The 19,668-nt window shown below is 46.9% G+C and overlaps 2 protein-coding genes across 16 annotated transcripts in view; both read left to right on the forward strand.

Annotated features, from left to right (window-relative positions):
• Nucleotides 1–7,915, forward strand: part of LOC127534463 (interleukin-1 receptor-associated kinase 1-like) — a 32,335-nt gene extending 24,420 nt beyond the window's left edge. The window contains 9 exon segments of the mRNA XM_051949685.1: nucleotides 3–83; nucleotides 86–135; nucleotides 137–184; nucleotides 312–380; nucleotides 3,069–3,156; nucleotides 5,101–5,195; nucleotides 5,493–6,054; nucleotides 7,055–7,144; nucleotides 7,343–7,915. Coding sequence (XP_051805645.1) covers nucleotides 3–83; nucleotides 86–135; nucleotides 137–184; nucleotides 312–380; nucleotides 3,069–3,156; nucleotides 5,101–5,195; nucleotides 5,493–6,054; nucleotides 7,055–7,144; nucleotides 7,343–7,419 — 1,160 coding nt within the window. The 3' untranslated portion in view covers nucleotides 7,420–7,915.
• Nucleotides 7,916–8,093: 178 nt separating this feature from the next.
• The window catches only part of LOC110966545 (host cell factor 1-like), a 28,132-nt gene continuing 16,557 nt past the window's right edge, over nucleotides 8,094–19,668 (forward strand). For 6 of the 15 annotated variants that reach the window (XM_051950040.1, XM_051950033.1, XM_051950035.1 and 3 more), the window contains exons 1-10: nucleotides 8,097–8,689; nucleotides 9,351–9,499; nucleotides 13,573–13,733; nucleotides 13,800–13,990; nucleotides 14,076–14,160; nucleotides 14,987–15,093; nucleotides 15,234–15,413; nucleotides 15,485–15,939; nucleotides 16,021–16,161; nucleotides 17,527–17,616. In XM_051950040.1, the coding sequence (XP_051806000.1) occupies nucleotides 8,509–8,689; nucleotides 9,351–9,499; nucleotides 13,573–13,733; nucleotides 13,800–13,990; nucleotides 14,076–14,160; nucleotides 14,987–15,093; nucleotides 15,234–15,413; nucleotides 15,485–15,939; nucleotides 16,021–16,161; nucleotides 17,527–17,616 (1,740 nt within the window). In that variant the 5' untranslated portion in view covers nucleotides 8,097–8,508. Of the gene's footprint in view, nucleotides 8,690–9,093; nucleotides 9,155–9,350; nucleotides 9,500–13,572; nucleotides 13,734–13,799; nucleotides 13,991–14,075; nucleotides 14,161–14,986; nucleotides 15,094–15,233; nucleotides 15,414–15,484; nucleotides 15,940–16,020; nucleotides 16,162–17,526; nucleotides 17,617–19,668 lie in introns of those variants that run through there. The other 9 variants (XM_051950036.1, XM_051950048.1, XM_051950043.1 and 6 more) reach the window with 8 other exon arrangements.

The following is a 19,668-nucleotide window of genomic DNA, read 5'->3' on the forward strand; positions in this document are numbered from 1 at the left end:
CTGATTTGGTCTGGCTCAGTTTGTGTCTCGGAGCTCTTCGGGTCGCCCGGGGGATCAGACGGGGGCTCAGACAAAATCCCTCGGTAAACGGCGACGGTGAGAGGAACGCTGGCTTATCTACCGGATGAATACGTGCAGGAACGGACAGCTGGGGACAGCGGTGGACGTCTACAGCTTTGGAGTGGTGAGGCACTGCATGATGGGAAATGTAGTCTGCTGCTGATTTAAGACACACATGACAGTCTGAACATTAAAACACGGAGAGCATTAAACGCTGTGAGACTTCAAACAGATCGTTCTGTGTGTTCCAGGTGCTGCTGGAGGTGCTGACCGGACGCCGAGCGCTGCACAAAGACATGAGGTCCGGAGAGAGATACCTGGTCAGAACACACACCTGCTCACATCCCAGTCACTACCTGAGGAGTCTTGTGATCTGGTCTGGTCCACTCAGAACCAGCAGCTGATCAGCTTCCATGTTGTGGGGGTTCGGTGTTTTTCTGATGGTAGTCCTGATCTGAAGTTCAGGGTTCTCTCTGCTGCATAAGTTCCTTTCTCTCTGTTAGCTTAGCATCTAAAAACTAAAGGTTTGTGTCCACAGGATCCAGCAATGTCTGTGGAACACCCAGCATTGCATTCTGGTTGCATTTTGAGCTACATTGCAGCACGTTGGCCTGGAGTTACCTGCAGGTCATTAACATAAAGTGGACTTGACTTCTGCTTTATGCTAATGAGGTGCAGGGAGCAGAGGTCAGACGCATCGCAAAACCTTCACTAAACTTCTTAAAGTAGCCGTCGCAGAACTAAAACCAGGGACGGATTCCCACTTCAAATGCTTTCAGAAATACTTTTTCGCTAAAATGTTTTCGTCATTAAAGAGAAAGTTTGAGCCGCTGTATGGCTCCGACATTCTACCGGACTGAAGGTCTTAAGGACTGAATGACTGAATGACTGAAGGACCGAATGACTGAAGGACTGAAGGACTGGATGACTGAAGGACTGAAGGACTGGATGACTGAAGGACTGAAGGACTGAAGGACTGGAGGTCTGGATGGACTGGAGGTCTGAAGAACTGAAGGTCTGAAGGACTGAATGACTGAATGACTGAAGGACCGAATGCTGAAGACTGAAGGACTGAAGGACTGAAGTCTGAAGTCTGATGACTGGAGGTCTGAATGACTGAAGTCTGAAGACTGAAGACTGGAGGTCTGAAGACTGAAGTCTGAAACTGAGACTGGAGGTCTGAAGACTGAAAGTCTGAAAGACTGAAGGACTGAGTCTGAGGACTGAAAGTCTGAATACTGAAGGACTGGAGGTCTGAAGGACTGAAGTCTGAAAGGACTGAAGGACTGGAGGTCTGAAGATCTGAAGGACTGAATGACTGGAGGACTGAGGACTGGAGGTCTGAAGGACTGGATGACTGGAGGACTGGAGGACTGAGGACTGAAGGACTGGAGGACTGGAGGACTGAAGGACTGGAGGACTGGAGGACTGGAGGACTGGAAGGACTGGAGGACTGAAGGACTGGAGGACTGAATGACTGGAGGACTGGAGGACTGGAGGACTGAATGACTGGAGGACTGAATGACTGGAGGACTGAATGACTGGAGGACTGGAGGACTGAAGGACTGGAGGACTGGAGGACTGGACTGAAGGACTGGAGGACTGAGGGAAGGACTGGAGGACTGGAGGACTGGAGGACTGAAGGACTGGAGACTGGAGACTGGAGGACTGAAGGACTGGAGGACTGGAGGACTGGAAGGACTGAATGACTGGAGGACTGAAGGACTGGAGGACTGGAGGACTGGAGGACTGAATGACTGGAGGACTGAATGACTGGAGGACTGGAGGACTGAATGACTGGAGGACTGAATGACTGGAGGACTGGAGGACTGAATGACTGGAGGACTGAATGACTGGAGGACTGAATGACTGGAGGACTGAATGACTGGAGGACTGAATGACTGGAGGACTGGAGACTGAATGACTGGAGGACTGAATGACTGGAGGACTGGAGGACTGAATGACTGGAGGACTGAATGGACTGAATGACTGGAGGACTGGAAGGACTGGAGGACTGAATGACTGGAGGACTGAATGACTGGAGGGACTGGAGGACTGGAGGACTGAATGACTGGAGGACTGAATGACTGGAGGACTGGAGGACTGGGGCAGGACTGGAGACTGAATGACTGGAGACTGAATGACTGGAGGACTGGAGGACTGAGACTGGAGGACTGAAGGACTGGAGGACTGGAGACCTGAATGACTGGAGGACTGAGGACTGGAGGACTGAATGACTGGAGGACTGAATGACTGGAGGACTGAAGGACTGGAGGACTGGAGGACTGAATGACTGGAGGACTGAATGACTGGAGGACTGAATGACTGGAGGACTGGAGGACTGAAGGTCTGAATGACTGAAAGTCTGTCATGTGACCTCCTGGTGGCCCACTGGTGACCGACCACCAATAGGTGATATTCAGATGCATTTCCATGTGGACACAGCATAAAATTACCCATCATGCAACTCTGTCTTTGCAAGCAGCAGCTGGACTGGGCATTCAGTCAGAAGTAGTTCATGATTCATTGTTAATTTATTCATATTATACTTGATTAAAATTACACTAACAAGGCAGAAGGTCCTGATGTCATCAGATCAGCTGTAGTTCCTGGTTGTTCCACCAGGTGGAGCCTCTTCCTGTTTAATCCTGTAGAGACCAGAGGAGGTTAAAGCAGAGAGCATTGTGGGAGTTTAGCAGCAACGGGCACCATGACAAAGACTTCTGTGGAGTTAATGACCTCCAACCAGATCTACCGTTTATCTCTGACAGCGTGCCGGTAGCTAAGGGTGAATATATTAGCAGATGTCCAGTGTACCTGTTAGAACATCAGTGTTAGCACATAGAACACGTCCTTCTTTTGTTTTAATGATTAGTCGATACAGGATTAATGAGATTACTCAGAGCATCGATGTTTGTAGTTTGTCATCAGTCTGATCAGTGTCCTGAAACATTCTGTAAACGTTCCTGTGACGTTTGACTGATGGAGGTTGTGGTTGTGGTTCTCAGAAGGACCTGGTGGAGGAGCTGGAGGACGGTCCATGTGGCTCATCTGAAGCAGCGTGGAGGAAGCAGCTGGATGAGCGGCTGATGGCAGGTCAGAGCTGCTGTTATCAGCCTCATGCATTTATTCTGCTGGTTTTCCTCTCAGACTCTCTGCAGTTCAACCTGAAGCTTTCTGGAAGTTTCCCTGCTGGAGAACCAGAACCAGGAGGAGGTTCTGGTCAGTGACGGTTTTTCACGGAGGCCAAGGGAAGCCTGGCTTCCCCAAAAAAATATGCAAGAAAGAAAAATATAAATAATCTTCACCACTATGTATTTTATGTTTTATATTTTTGTCATTCCTTGTTGTCAAAACACTACATCAGGCATTTCTGCTTTGTGAGGAGCAAAACAGCGCTCCTCTTGTCGAGCTCTTTTTGTCCATTACACTACGTCTGTCATGCCCTCTGCCTGTCTGTCTGTTCAGAGGCCAGCTTCGCCTTGCCTCCCTTAGAGAAAAAAACAGCCCGTATTAGCCAATCAGATTGAAGCAAGGCTCATCGTTTAATGGTCGATGCATCATTAAAAAAACATAAGGGAGGCCAGATCAAATCTGGCTTCCAACCAATCACAAACTGTGATGAACAATACCCACACTAATGCAGCTGTCCCACCAGGCGCCAGCAAGCCCACACAGCAAGTATAGCCATCAAGCTAGCCAGAGAACGGATGGTGACAGGGACCTTGAGTTTCTTGTAAAAATGACTTCACAAAACTTCCTTTTGAAGTTCAACTACAAGTCAAAAGGGACGGTAGGCCAACTCCAAAGCTCAATCTAACTAAGTGTGGAGCTAATGGAAAAGCTCGCTCTTTTTCTGAAGCTAACTATGCCAGAAACGAGTGGCTAACGGGAAGTACCAAGCTTAACCGGCTTTTCTGCTGGCCATGTCTCCTATTTGACCGGTCTACCGGCTCCCTGAACAACCCCTGGAGCACTTAACCTCTTTTTTTATCACTGAAATGAATGAGAAGTCGGTAGAATAAAGGTACTGTAACAGTAGGCTGATTTGTTTACATGAAAATAACAGTTAAAACACCGAATCTAATTTGTTGTTCACACTGGCTTCCTCGGTAATTTTGGTCACGGGCCGCCACTGGTTCTGGTTCTAGAGGCTCTGCTGCCATGTAGAGAACAGTGACTTTAATGAAATCTAATGATTTTAAGCTCCACTTTGGTTCATTTTTTGACAGGACTACAGATAACACCTTCAGGGACCGTCAGAATGTAGAAATGTTCTTCCAGAGTCTGCCAGATAGACGGTGGCGTTTAGAGATCAGCTGTTTGAAGCTGCAGGTTCAGTGGATTCATCCTGGTGTTAAAGGGGAAGTTGTTTTTTTTTCAATCTGGGGTCTGTTTCCATATGTAATTTCATACATGAGTGATGGAGAAATGAATTTTCGACATAGCTCCAGTATTTAGCCAGGCAGTCAGCTAGCAGCTCAGCTAGCGAAAAGTATGGGGCAGCTGGCCCCCCCGCGTCAAAGTCCACCCTAACGTGCTTTTTTCCCCACACTGACCGGCTCAGATAGTCTCAATGAGTGTCCGAGATCTGCGATAGCTCGCGACAAAACTGGTGTTTTGTCGCGAGCTATCGCGTAATTTTGGAACGAGATTTGCGTTCTAGCGTCCTGAGATTTGGATACAGACCACAACAAAGAGCGATCGCCAGGTAATGTGGAGGTTTTCGTTCACTTCTCATCTCTAGCATGTTGTGGGACACTCATTGAGACTATCTGAGCCGGTCAGTGTGGGGAAAAAGCACGTTAGGGTGGACTTTGACGCGGGGGTCCAGCTGCCCCATACTTTTCGCTAGCTGAGCTGCTAGCTGAGCTGCTAGCTGAGCTGCTAGCTGAGCTGCTAAGCTGCCTGCCTGGCTAAATACTGGAGCTATGTCGAAAATTCATTTCTCCATCCCTCACATGTATGAAATTACAGATGAAAACAGACCCCAGGTTGGAAAAAGCCGAAGTTCCCCTTTAATGGAAGCTCTGTCTGCAGGGGGCGCTTGTGAGCCGGCCGGCTGCCTGCAGGTCGCTGCTTTGGCCTGCAGATGTTTGGACAAGAACAAGAGGAGGAGACCAGCCATGACCAAGGTGAGAACTCACCGCTATGAACACTATTTATTGGTAAGATACTAATTATTGATCATCGGTGAGAGCAGTGACCCACATCTGGACCCGATATGAAGTAAATCTAACGAACTAACAGCCTGTAGAGCAGAGAATCGTTCATCCAGGACGAGATGAGTTCATTAATGACGATCACTAAAGGACGTTCTCCTCCTCGCTGATCGATCGGTCCATGGAGATCAGTACCTATCCGTCACGTCCTCAGGTGTCCCTCAGGGCTCCATTGTGGACTCTGTCCTCACCTGGATGTTTTGTCTTCAGGTGTTTCACAGACTGGAGGACGTCCAGACCTTCATGTGGAGAACCAGCTCCTCCTCCTCCTCCTCTGCTCCTTCAGTCCCCAGACCTCCTCTCAGTCTGGACTCCAGTGTAGGAGCTCTGTCCCAGCAGCTGTCCTCACTGGGACCACTGGAGGACAGCTACCCGTCCTCCCTGTCCTCCCTGTCCTCCCTGTCCTCCCTGTCCTCCCAGTCCTCCCAGTCCTCCCAGTCCTCCTCGTCTCTCTGCTCCCTCCCTCCTCCTCACCCACTCCACTCCTCCTCCTCCCTCCCCCCTCTGTCCTCCTCGTCCTTCCTGGGTCCGTGTGAGACGGATGAGAGTCGAGGTTTCTCCCAGTACCACCTCAGCCCCCAGTCCAACGGGACCAGCAGCAGAGACCAGAACCACCCATCTGTCCCCACCGAGGACCAGTACAACTTCCCCCCACAGCCCAGCACCGACGGCGTCCTCTCAGGAGGAACCTCATCAGGAGGAACCTCATCAGGAACCCCAGCAGGGTTCTCTCCTGCCGGGTCCCTGCAGTCCATGTGTCCGGGGCCCTCAGGTACGTCAGCAGACCCTGAACCTGCCAGAGATCCTCCAAGGCCGGTTTTCTTCTTTATTTGATAAAAACAGAAAGAAACGGCCAGATTTTCACATTTCAGACGGTCCCTGAACACATCGTCTGTGACGTTTGGTTCTATCAGGAATATCTGACCTTAAAGTTCTACGTTTAATCCAAACAGCTTTATTGGACTTGTGTCATTTAGAAGTTCTCCAAAGATAAACTCTTCTGACCAAATTCTGTAAAGTCATAAAAATGTTACTCCTCAGCAAAAAATCATGACAAAAACACAAAACAGAGAGAAATAAAATGTCTGAAAGAAGACAGAGAGCAGACAGAACTGTGTGTCGAGGCTGAAACATGGAGACAGAAAAACATCTACAGGATGAGGAGATGGTAGGAGCTGCTTGGTTTCTCCTGGAGCTCCGCCCATTACCAGATGTAAAAATAAATAAAACGTGTTGAGTCCAGTTTTCATACATTTCTGTTAAAATCATTAAAGAAAGGAATGATGACGGGTTTCCATCGTCCTACAGCCAGAAGACGTCTCTGAGTTCTCTTCTTCTTCATGATGTTCTGGTTCCTCAGAGCTGCAGGACTTTAAAATGAACATCAGAGAAGAAAAGTGAGACAGGAGTAAAAATAAAAGACCCAGAACCATCCTAAAGTTCAGAGGGTTAAATGAACTTCTTTGTCCATGTTTGCTCGTATCAGACACATTTTTTTCTGGGATTTCAACCAATTTTTATGACAGCTTGGACAGCTTAAGTCAGCTTAAGTCATTTTAGACCATTTTGAGTCATTTTGGACATATTTTAAGAAATAAACAGTCAGAAGTGTTTATTTTTCCTGGTTTCCATCCTTCTGTGTTCTTCAGAAGACATCTCTGAGTTCTTCCTTCATGTTGAACCACCAAAATAAGAGCAGCTGGTGGAGTTCAGAGCGTTAAACTGGTTCATTTGTTGGAGTGAAGTGAAACTAAAACCTGATTATTTTTCAGTCCACATGAATCCCAGGAATCAACGGCTGCTGGAGAAGAAAACTGAAGAGGGAAGGATCCAGACTCCAGAGCTGCTGTCTGATGATCTCTGTACGTGTAGAACAGCGCCACGATCTGGGATTCACCAGAACCTAACATTACACGTGGATATGTATAAAAATAAATTAACAAAACAACTTAGTGTCATCTGGTATCACCGTTTGGCGTTAACATCCAATTTTTGATGTTAGTATTTGGGATTTGTGTCACATATGAGCTGAAGCTGTTCACTCTGCTGGTGTGTTTCAGACGGAGCAGCCGGTTCTGACTTCAGAGGACCGGAGGAGAGCGATGAGCTGGAATATCTTCCTGCCAAACACGACTGACTTGATCTGCACCTGGACCAGAGATGAACATTTCTGATGCAGAGATGAGAACGATCTCAGAAGCAGCTGTGTCCTGTTTCCAGAGTTCAGAAAACCAACATCCAGAGCTTTATTGGTCACATCATGGGCAGTAAAATGCAGAGCGACGTCCACAGAGCTGCAACCCAGCAGGAGAAAAAAAACATTCCTGAAACACAATACAACCAAACTCTATTGATCCTTTTACTGTTATACAATCAAACCAACTGGACTGAAAACTGTCAGAAAACATCTATTTATTCGTCACACCTACTCAGTCTGAAGGTTCTGTATTATGAAATGCTGAAATAATAAATCTGTCACGTTTTATTTGGAACCACTGAATGTGGTTTTAAAACTAGAAATAACAGAATCAGTGAAAACATGCTCATACTTCATTTATGGATAAATCAGTTTTTACAGTTACAATCCATGGTTTGTTCATGTTTTCTGGTTTTAATAAATCAGTTATTTAAGAGTTTCTTTAACCCTTATCCTTTAAAGATGATATTTTGACATGTTGGTGCTTCGTTATCCAGGTGTGGCTGTTTTATTAAAGGCTTTTAATGGTTCATGTTGTACAGAGGGGTCAGACTGCAGGCTGCTTGAAGCTGAATGGACTAAATTAATTTATTTTAGTAACTCTGGACGAGCAGCAGCTGTTAGCCATTAGCCACCTAGCTCCCCGCTGCTCTGCGTGTCTGACGGCAGCCTCCGGAGCTTCTGTCCGGTAGCCTGAGCTGCTACCGGCGGCTTCCAACTGACTGTCCGCTGCAGGCTGCTGCTGCCGCCTTACACACTGGTGCTCCGTGTCAGACTGAGCAACCGGTCGGGTCTCCGGAGGACGGAGTTTATCCTCCAGGTTTAATAAAAACAGTCTGAATTTCAGTCCCGGCGTCGGTCAGGAGCTAGTTAGACCCACAGACAGCTCCTATCCCGTTAGCCAGCTAGCTAGCCCCTGGAGCTACTTCGCAGGCTAATGCTAATCCAAAACCCCTTAAAGACTCTCGACTGAATTTGAATTTTTATCCCCCACCGAGTGTCAGGAGGAGCAGACAGACGCCGGGCGTCATGGCTGCCGAAGCAGCGACTCCGGCGGAGTTGCAGCCTCGCTGGAAACGTGTCTTGGACTGGAACGGCCCGGTTCCGAGGCCCCGGCACGGACACCGGGCTGTTGCCATCAAGGAGCTGATGGTGGTGTTCGGTGGAGGTAACGAGGGGATCGTGGACGAGCTGCACGTCTACAACACTGGTATTTATTAATTTTATTTTCGTGTCTGAAAAGAAGCTTAGTAGAAGCTAACACTGCTAACGAGCTAAAGCAGTCAGTGTAACTTTACTCTGAACTCAGTGTGTGCTGCTTTAGCCTGCTAGGCTAGGTTAGCCTAGTTTAGGTAATGAGTTAAAGCAGCGTAACTTTACTCTGAACTTAGTGTGTGCTGCTTTAGGCTGCTAGGCTAGATTAGCCTAGTTTAGCTAACGGGCTAGCAGGATTAGCAGGTAGATAAAAGCTCCGGCAGAGACAGAGAGAAATGGCGCGTTTTTACTGAAGACTTGTGACGTCACACAGTCACGCCCCCCTCCCCTCCCCGCTGCCACAACGGGAAACACTAAACAACAACATACTGATAAACGACAACAACAGAAACTGACAGGACAAAAATAACATACATGTTATTCTCTTTCTTACACTTGGAATCTCCTCTTCTGTTGGCTGGTTGTTGTTTCTATTGTTGTTATTGGTACACTATAGTTACACCTGAAATAGTTTTTATTGTAAAGTACCAGCATGATTTCAAAGGCTGTTTTCCTGATATTTCTTTAATATAAAGTGTGAACTACTGGATACCTTTAATTTCCTAAAGGTGAATATAGTGTCTGTCTGTCCATCCATCTGTCTGTCCCCCCTCCAGCGACCAACCAGTGGTTCGTCCCGGCGGTCCGTGGTGACGTTCCTCCCGGTTGTGCTGCTTATGGTTTCGTGTGCGACGGGACGCGACTGCTGGTGTTTGGAGGGATGTTGGAGTACGGGAAGTACAGCAGCGACCTGTATGAGCTGCAGGTAGGTGACCTGCGAGGGGCGGAGCCTGCTGACCCTGATGACCAATCGGGATCTGAGACTGATTGGTCATCAAACTATCAATATTTTACCTTTTCATACAAAGTTCTACCTTCATCCTGGGAATATCTCCAGAGATCCATAGGGGTGGGTCCAGATTTATCACTTTTTAATGGACTTCATCAGAACTTCCATCAGTCCAGCAGACAGAACCATGACATTTAGGAGGAGGAACATCTGAGTTCTGGTAGAAACTGAGTCCAGATGCTGTTTTATAAATGATATATTCATAGTATGAAGGTAAAACCAGACATATCAAGGTTTGTGCTACATTCATTCTGCAGCGGCGACCAGCCGTGACTAAAATTCCAGCGCTGCACTTTTAATTTTTTAATTTTTTTAATCGTCGCAAACACTCCACCGCTGCATGTCTCCACCTTCACAGCAGTCATGCACTGTTTCGGGTACTCGCGAGTACTAAGGTAAACTACTGATAACTGTGGAGCTCTCAGTACCTTGTGTGTGTGTGTGTGTGTGTGTGTGTGTGTGTGTGTGTGTGTGTGTGTGTGTGTGTGTGTGTGTGTGTGTGTGTGTGTAGTGGGGAGAGCCTGCTGCCCCTACAGAAAAAAAATCCTAGCAGAAACACTGCATGTCTTCATTTCTTCCTCTGAAGTTGTTGTAGATTCAAAACAATGAGCTGATTTTAAGGACGTCAAATGGGTTCAGCTGTGTTCTCTTAGATCAGCCGTGTTCTATTGGATCAGCCGTGTTCTCTTAGATCAGCTGTGTTCTATTGGATCAGCCGTGTTCTATTGGATCAGCCGTGTTCTCTTAGATCAGCCGTGTTCTATTGGATCAGCCGTGTTCTATTGGATCAGCCGTGTTCTCTTAGATCAGCTGTGTTCTATTGGATCAGCCGTGTTCTCTTAGATCAGCCGTGTTCTATTGGATCAGCCGTGTTCTATTGGATCAGCCGTGTTCTCTTAGATCAGCCGTGTTCTCTTAGATCAGCCGTGTTCTATTGGATCAGCCGTGTTCTATTGGATCAGCCGTGTTCTCTTAGATCAGCCGTGTTCTATTGGATCAGCCGTGTTCTATTGGATCAGCCGTGTTCTATTGGATCAGCCGTGTTCTCTTAGATCAGCCGTGTTCTATTGGATCAGCCGTGTTCTCTTGGATCAGCTGTGTTCTATTGGATCAGCCGTGTTCTCTTAGATCAGCCGTGTTCTATTGGATCAGCCGTGTTCTCTTGGATCAGCTGTGTTCTATTGGATCAGCCGTGTTCTATTGGATCAGCCGTGTTCTCTTAGATCAGCTGTGTTCTATTGGATCAGCTGTGTTCTCTTGGATCAGCCGTGTTCTCTTGGATCAGCCGTGTTCTATTGGATCAGCCGTGTTCTCTTGGATCAGCCGTGTTCTCTTGGATCAGCTGTGTTCTATTGGATCAGCTGTGTTCTCTTGGATCAGCCGTGTTCTCTTGGATCAGCCGTGTTCTCTTGGATCAGCCGTGTTCTATTGGATCAGCTGTGTTCTCTTGGATCAGCCGTGTTCTCTTGGATCAGCTGTGTTCTCTTGGATCAGCCGTGTTCTCTTGGATCAGCCGTGTTCTATTGGATCAGCCGTGTTCTCTTGGATCAGCCGTGTTCTCTTGGATCAGCCGTGTTCTCTTGGATCAGCCGTGTTCTCTTGGATCAGCCGTGTTCTATTGGATCAGCCGTGTTCTCTTGGATCAGCCGTGTTCTATTGGATCAGCCGTGTTCTATTGGATCAGCCGTGTTCTCTTAGATCAGCCGTGTTCTATTGGATCAGCCGTGTTCTATTGGATCAGCCGTGTTCTCTTAGATCAGCCGTGTTCTATTGGATCAGCCGTGTTCTATTGGATCAGCCGTGTTCTCTTGGATCAGCCGTGTTCTATTGGATCAGCTGTGTTCTCTTGGATCAGCTGTGTTCTATTGGATCAGCCGTGTTCTCTTAGATCAGCCGTGTTCTATTGGATCAGCCGTGTTCTCTTGGATCAGCTGTGTTCTATTGGATCAGCCGTGTTCTATTGGATCAGCCGTGTTCTCTTAGATCAGCTGTGTTCTATTGGATCAGCTGTGTTCTCTTGGATCAGCCGTGTTCTCTTGGATCAGCTGTGTTCTCTTGGATCAGCTGTGTTCTCTTGGATCAGCCGTGTTCTCTTGGATCAGCCGTGTTCTCTTGGATCAGCCGTGTTCTATTGGATCAGCCGTGTTCTCTTGGATCAGCTGTGTTCTCTTAGATCAGCCGTGTTCTCTTGGATCAGCCGTGTTCTATTGGATCAGCCGTGTTCTCTTAGATCAGCCGTGTTCTATTGGATCAGCCGTGTTCTATTGGATCAGCTGTGTTCTCTTAGATCAGCCGTGTTCTATTGGATCAGCCGTGTTCTATTGGATCAGCCGTGTTCTCTTAGATCAGCCGTGTTCTCTTGGATCAGCCGTGTTCTATTGGATCAGCCGTGTTCTATTGGATCAGCCGTGTTCTATTGGATCAGCCGTGTTCTCTTAGATCAGCCGTGTTCTATTGGATCAGCTGTGTTCTCTTGGATCAGCTGTGTTCTATTGGATCAGCCGTGTTCTCTTAGATCAGCCGTGTTCTATTGGATCAGCCGTGTTCTCTTGGATCAGCTGTGTTCTATTGGATCAGCCGTGTTCTATTGGATCAGCCGTGTTCTCTTAGATCAGCTGTGTTCTATTGGATCAGCTGTGTTCTCTTGGATCAGCCGTGTTCTCTTGGATCAGCCGTGTTCTCTTGGATCAGCTGTGTTCTCTTGGATCAGCCGTGTTCTCTTGGATCAGCCGTGTTCTCTTGGATCAGCTGTGTTCTCTTGGATCAGCCGTGTTCTATTGGATCAGCCGTGTTCTCTTGGATCAGCCGTGTTCTCTTGGATCAGCCGTGTTCTCTTGGATCAGCTGTGTTCTCTTGGATCAGCCGTGTTCTATTGGATCAGCCGTGTTCTATTGGATCAGCCGTGTTCTATTGGATCAGCCGTGTTCTCTTAGATCAGCCGTGTTCTCTTGGATCAGCTGTGTTCTATTGGATCAGCCGTGTTCTCTTAGATCAGCCGTGTTCTATTGGATCAGCCGTGTTCTCTTGGATCAGCTGTGTTCTATTGGATCAGCCGTGTTCTATTGGATCAGCCGTGTTCTATTGGATCAGCCGTGTTCTCTTAGATCAGCTGTGTTCTATTGGATCAGCTGTGTTCTCTTGGATCAGCCGTGTTCTCTTGGATCAGCCGTGTTCTCTTGGATCAGCTGTGTTCTCTTGGATCAGCCGTGTTCTCTTGGATCAGCCGTGTTCTCTTGGATTAGCCGTGTTCTATTGGATCAGCCGTGTTCTATTGGATCAGCCGTGTTCTCTTAGATCAGCCGTGTTCTCTTGGATCAGCCGTGTTCTATTGGATCAGCCGTGTTCTATTGGATCAGCCGTGTTCTATTGGATCAGCCGTGTTCTCTTAGATCAGCTGTGTTCTCTTAGATCAGCCGTGTTCTATTGGATCAGCCGTGTTCTATTGGATCAGCCGTGTTCTCTTAGATCAGCTGTGTTCTATTGGATCAGCCGTGTTCTCTTAGATCAGCCGTGTTCTATTGGATCAGCCGTGTTCTATTGGATCAGCCGTGTTCTCTTAGATCAGCCGTGTTCTCTTAGATCAGCCGTGTTCTATTGGATCAGCCGTGTTCTATTGGATCAGCCGTGTTCTCTTAGATCAGCCGTGTTCTATTGGATCAGCCGTGTTCTCTTGGATCAGCTGTGTTCTATTGGATCAGCCGTGTTCTCTTAGATCAGCCGTGTTCTCTTGGATCAGCTGTGTTCTCTTGGATCAGCCGTGTTCTCTTGGATCAGCCGTGTTCTATTGGATCAGCCGTGTTCTATTGGATCAGCCGTGTTCTATTGGATCAGCCGTGTTCTCTTGGATCAGCCGTGTTCTATTGGATCAGCCGTGTTCTCTTGGATCAGCCGTGTTCTCTTGGATCAGCCGTGTTCTCTTGGATCAGCCGTGTTCTATTGGATCAGCTGTGTTCTCTTAGATCAGGTGTTCAGTACCTGTGCTTCTTCAGGCCAGTCGCTGGGAGTGGAAGCGTCTGAAGGCCAAACCTCCGAGGAACGGTCCGCCCCCCTGCCCCCGTCTTGGACACAGCTTCTCTCTGATTGGCAGCCGCTGTTACCTGTTCGGAGGACTGGCCAATGACAGCGAAGACCCCAAGAGGAACATCCCCAGGTAGGAAACCCTGAGCTCTACTGGTCCTGGTGCAGACCTCCATCCTCAGCTGTCCTCCGTCCTCAGGTACCTGAACGACCTGTACTGCCTGCAGCTGCGTCCAGGCTCCAGCGTGGTTGCCTGGGAGATTCCGGTGACATCAGGTGAGGCTCCGCCTCCCAGAGAGAGTCACACGGCGGTGGTGACGAGCAGCAGGCTGATCATCTACGGAGGGATGAACGGCTGCAGGCTGGGAGACCTGTGGTTCCTGGACATAGGTGAGACACCTGAACTCACCTGTTGATCTGCGACACACTGAACTATTCCCTACCTGTGATTGGCTCTGTCCTCATGATGTCACAGACTCTCTGGTGTGGAGCAAACCAGCCCTCAGTGGGACTGCCCCCCTCCCCCGCAGCCTGCATTCTGCCACTGCCATCAACAACAGGTACGACTCAGGAACACTGATGGTGGAGGTGATCACCTGAGGGCTGGACCAGGAGCTCTGATACACCTGAGTCTCAGTTAATGGGTGTCATGGAGGAGTTCATCAACTTTCTTTGTTCACTCAGACTTTCTGCTTCACTCTGTTCACATTAAAGCAGGTTAAGGAGTCATGTGACTCTTCTGCAGTAAACGGACCAATCAGGTTGCTCCTTCAGTCAGCAGGTAGTTTTAATGTAGAGCGAGGAGGAAAATAAAATGAGGACTTTAAAGTTGTGCTGCTGTAAATGATGCAGGACAGGAATGCTGCTAGAAAACTGCTCATCATGTTAATATATTGATTTTACTGATCAATACAGCTGATTATTGATCAGTGACACATCAGAGCTGTTAAACTTTAACTTCATAGATTAAACATGATGTTTGTTAAAGTGTATTCAGGTCTGACTCCATCCCATAATGCAGGAAATCACTTTAACTTGAACCAAACCAAAATAAATGAATGTTATTGATTGAATAAATACCAATAGATGATCAATGATCTATCAGCTGCAGGACCAGCAGAGTGAACAGACAAAAACATTAAAACACATTTATGGGATGTCTGCATCAGCAGCTGGATACATGCAGGTTTCCATGGTAACAGGATGCATCCAATGTGTGATGCTGTAACGGATTCATTCAGAGGTTTTAGGAACGTTCAGACCGTTCAGCATCAGTTACCATGGAGATCGAGCTCCTCAGCATCAGTTACCATGGAGATGTAGCCAGGTATGGAGAGTGAACCTTGGTGATGTTTGGAGGACCTGCTATGACTGACCTGTCCTCAGGATGTTTGTGTTTGGAGGTTGGGTTCCTCTGATGATGGATGAAGTTAAAGTGGAGACTCATGAGAAGGAGTGGAAGTGCACCAACACACTGGCCTGCCTCAACCTGGGTACACACACACACACACACACACACACACACACACACACACACACACACACACACACACACACACACACACACACACACACACACACACACACACACACACAGACAACTGTTCATTGGCTGTCTCCTCACCTGTCTCAGACTCGTCGTGCTGGGAGACGGTTGTGATGGACAGCGTGGAGGACAGCGTCCCCAAAGCTCGGGCGGGTCACTGCAGCGTGGCCATCAACTCCAGACTCTATGTGTGGAGTGGCAGAGATGGATACCGCAAGGCCTGGCACGGCCAGGTGTGCTGCAAGGACCTGTGGTATCTGGAGACAGGTGAGGATCCCCACATACACACCTGAGGACAGGAAGCTGTTTGTTTACCTGTCCCACCTGTGCGTCATCAGAGCGTCCCTGCGCCCCGTCCCGGGTACAGCTAGTCCGGGCCAACACGTCGTCTCTGGAGGTGAGCTGGGGGCCGTCTCAGACCGCTGACACCTACCTGCTGCAGCTGCAAAGGTGCGATGTTCCTGCCTCACCTGTGACCCCCTCACCTGGATCCAGCCCCGCCCTCACCATCACACCTGGAGCTCCGTCATCGGCCGTCCAGAGCGCCCTCCTGGCCGCTACAGCGCCAGGTGAGTGTCACACCTGTACAGGTAGATGCAGGACAGGCAAATGGGACTGTCCCTCACCTGTCAGCTGTGTTTCTGCAGCCGTCCTGAAGGTGGCAGCAGCTCCATGCTCAGTTGGTGGAGCCTCCATCAGCACAGTGAGACAGGCCACGCCCACATCTCCGGTTGCCATGCCGACTCTCCCCGCAGGTGTCGGTGTTAACGTACCTGCTCGGCCCGGTCAGACGGTAAACACACCTGTATGACTCTGACCTCACTGACATCACAGCTCTCACTGCACCATGTGACGCCTTCTTCCTGTCTCTCAGCCAATCAGCAGCAGTCCTCATATGAGCAGCATGGCTGATCTGGGAGCTGAAGCTGCAGCGACACAGAAGATCCCTCCATCCAGAAACGTCACATTAACGCCTGCAACGAAGATCAGTCCAGAACCCAGCAGCATGAAAGTGGTACGACGACAACACAACACAATAACAACACAACAATAACACAATACATCAAAAACACAATACAACAATAACGCAACATAACACAATAACACATCAACAACAATACAATACAACAACACAATAACAACACAACACAATACAACAATAACACAACACAATAACGACACAATAACAACACAACAACACAACAGTAACGCAACACAATAACACAACAACCCAATAACAACACAACAACACAATACAACAATAACAACACAATCACAACACAACAACACTAACTCAACACAATAACACAACACAATCACAACACAATCACAACACAACAACACAATAATGACAACACAATAACACAATACAACACAACAACAACATAACACAACACAATAACACAACAGCCCAATAACAACACAACAACACAATACAACAATAACAACACAATCACAACACAACAACACTAACTCAACACAATAACACAACACAATAACAACACAATCACAACACAACAACACAATAATGACAACACAATAACACAATACAACACAACAACAACATAACACAACACAATAACACAACAATAACACAATACATCCAAAACAACACAATACAACAATAACGCAACACAACGTAACACAATAACAACACAACAATAACACAATACATCAAAAACAACAACACAACAATAACGCAACACAATAACAATACAACAACACAATCACAACACAATACAACAATAACACAATACAACAACACAATAACAACACAACAATGACAATGCAATAACACAATGCAACACAATAACACAACACAATACAACAGTAACGCAACACAATAACAATACAACAACAACCCAATAACACAACAACACAATACAACAATAACACAATCACAACACAATCACAACACAACACAATAACACAACAACGACAACACAATAACACAATTCAACAACACAATAACATAACACGATACAATAACAACACAACAACATCCACACAATACAACAATAACACAACACAATAACAACACAACAACAACACAATACAGCAATAACATAATACTTCGACACAACAACACACAAAAGCCCAATACAAGAACAGCAACACAACACAATAATGCAACAATACAACACATAGCAACAACACTAACACAACAACACCACACAGTTACAACACCACAACAAAACAACAACAACAACAGAAAAGCACAACAACAACAACACAATCTGATCAACAACACAACACAGTTTGAGGTGGTTCTTGTCCTCTCCAGGCGAGTTTCCCGGCCACTCAGATGTACTCTCACATGATCGACACTCAGCCAATCATGTGGACTGGATATAAAGACAGATCACTGTCTCTGTTTCAGATTGGTAACCTGGGGAAGGTCATGTCAGCAGTTCAGAGCAGAACTGCTACTGGTCAGACTGGGAGCAGCCCAGTAACCCAGATTCTCCAGGTACTCCTCTATATATCTGCAGAGCCCTCCATAATTATTGGCACCCGTGGCTAAGATGTGTTCTTCAGCTTGTAATAGATTCAGTTTTTTTCTAAATAATATAGGATCACAATGAAAAAAAGAGCAAAATCCAACCTTTAATTCAAGTGCATTTATTCAGTGGGGAAAAAAATCACACATTAAGAAATAATTATTTTACATCAAATCATGTGTGCCACAATTATTAGCACCTCTGATGTTAATACTTTGTAAACCCCCTTCTGCCAACAAAACGGCACCTAATTTTCTCCTATCATACATTTTTCTACGATTTTCAGTGTGAGAGTAAGCTTCTGCAATAAAAATTGAATTTATTTTAAGGGTTTCAACACATCTTAACCTAATTATGGAGGGTGCTATATATATTATATTACAGGCTGTCTTTAGATGTTTCTTCATTTCTTTTTAACAAATAGTGGAGCAACTGTCAGCACTGAACCAGTCTGACCCAGTATGTCTTCTAGATCCCTCACAGAGGTCCAATATGAAATATAAAGTATGAAGAATGAGGCAGCACTTCTGTTGGAGAATATTTCTTCAGTGAAAAATCAATCAGTTCCCTCCTGAGAACATCTGGTTCTTCATCTGCAGAAACTTTATCAATGATCAGAGTTCTATCTTCAGACTGGGAACATTTCCAGAATTCCAGGTCCTTGAAGTCCACAGAGGAGAACATCTCCTGGAGAAAATTCTAGAGTAGACCTACCGACAACTGTCTAGTTGTCGGTAGGTCTACTCTAGATCTTTCTCCAGTTGTCGGTAGGTCTACTCTAGAACTTTCTCCAGGTGTTGGTAGGTCTACTCTAGAACTTTCTCCAGGTGTTGGTAGGTCTACTCTAGAACTTTCTCCAGGTGTTGGTAGGTCTACTCTAGATCTTTCTCCAGTTGTCGGTAGGTCTACTCCAGAACTTTCTCCAGTTGTCGGTAGGTCTACTCTAGAACTTTCTCCAGGTGTTGGTAGGTCTACTCTAGAACTTTCTCCAGGTGTTGGTCGGTCTACTCCAGAACTTTCTCCAGGTGTTGGTAGGTCTACTCTAGAACTTTCTCCAGTTGTCGGTAGGTCTACTCTAGAACTTTCTCCAGGTGTTGGTAGGTCTACTCCAGAACTTTCTCCAGGTGTTGGTAGGTCTACTCTAGAACTTTCTCCAGGTGTTGGTAGGTCTACTCTAGAACTTTCTCCAGGTGTTGGTAGGTCTACTCTAGAACTTTCTCCAGGTGTTGGTAGGTCTACTCCAGAACTTTCTCCAGGTGTTGGTAGGTCTACTCTAGAATTTTCTCCAGGTGTTGGTAGGTCTACTCTAGATCTTTCTCGAGTTGTCGGTAGGTCTACTCTAGAACTTTCTCGAGTTGTCGGTAGGTCTACTCTGGAACTTTATCCAGCTGTCAGTAGGTCTACTCTAGAACTTTATCCAGGTGTTGGTAGGTCTACTCTAGATCTTTCTCCAGTTGTCGGTAGGTCTACTCCAGAACTTTCTCGAGTTGTCGGTAGGTCTACTCTAGAACTTTATCCAGCTGTCAGTAGGTCTAGTCTAGAACTTTCTCCAGGTGTCGGTAGGTCTACTCTAGAACTTTCTAGAGTTGTCGGTAGGTCTACTCCAGAACTTTCTCAAGTTGTCGGTAGGTCTACTCTGGAACTTTATCCAGCTGTCAGTAGGTCTACTCTAGAACTTTCTCCAGTTGTCGGTAGGTCTACTCTAGAACTTTCTCCAGGTGTCGGTAGGTCTACTCCAGAACTTTCTCCAGTTGTCGGTAGGTCTACTCCAGAACTTTCTCCAGTTGTCGGTAGGTCTACTCCAGAACTTTCTCCAGTTGTCGGTAGGTCTACTCTAGAACTTTCTAGAGTTGTCGGTAGGTCTACTCTAGAACTTTATCCAGCTGTCAGTAGGTCTACTCTAGAACTTTCTCTGGGGGACGTTCTCCTTTCCTGCTTCCAGTCTTTGTTTAGTCCCACTTAGAACATTCCAGGTCCTTGAAGTCCATAGAGGAGGGTCCAGAATTAGAACCATGACATTT

This window comes from Acanthochromis polyacanthus, chromosome 6, assembly GCF_021347895.1.
Source record: "Acanthochromis polyacanthus isolate Apoly-LR-REF ecotype Palm Island chromosome 6, KAUST_Apoly_ChrSc, whole genome shotgun sequence".
Lineage (NCBI taxonomy): Eukaryota > Metazoa > Chordata > Actinopteri > Pomacentridae > Acanthochromis > Acanthochromis polyacanthus.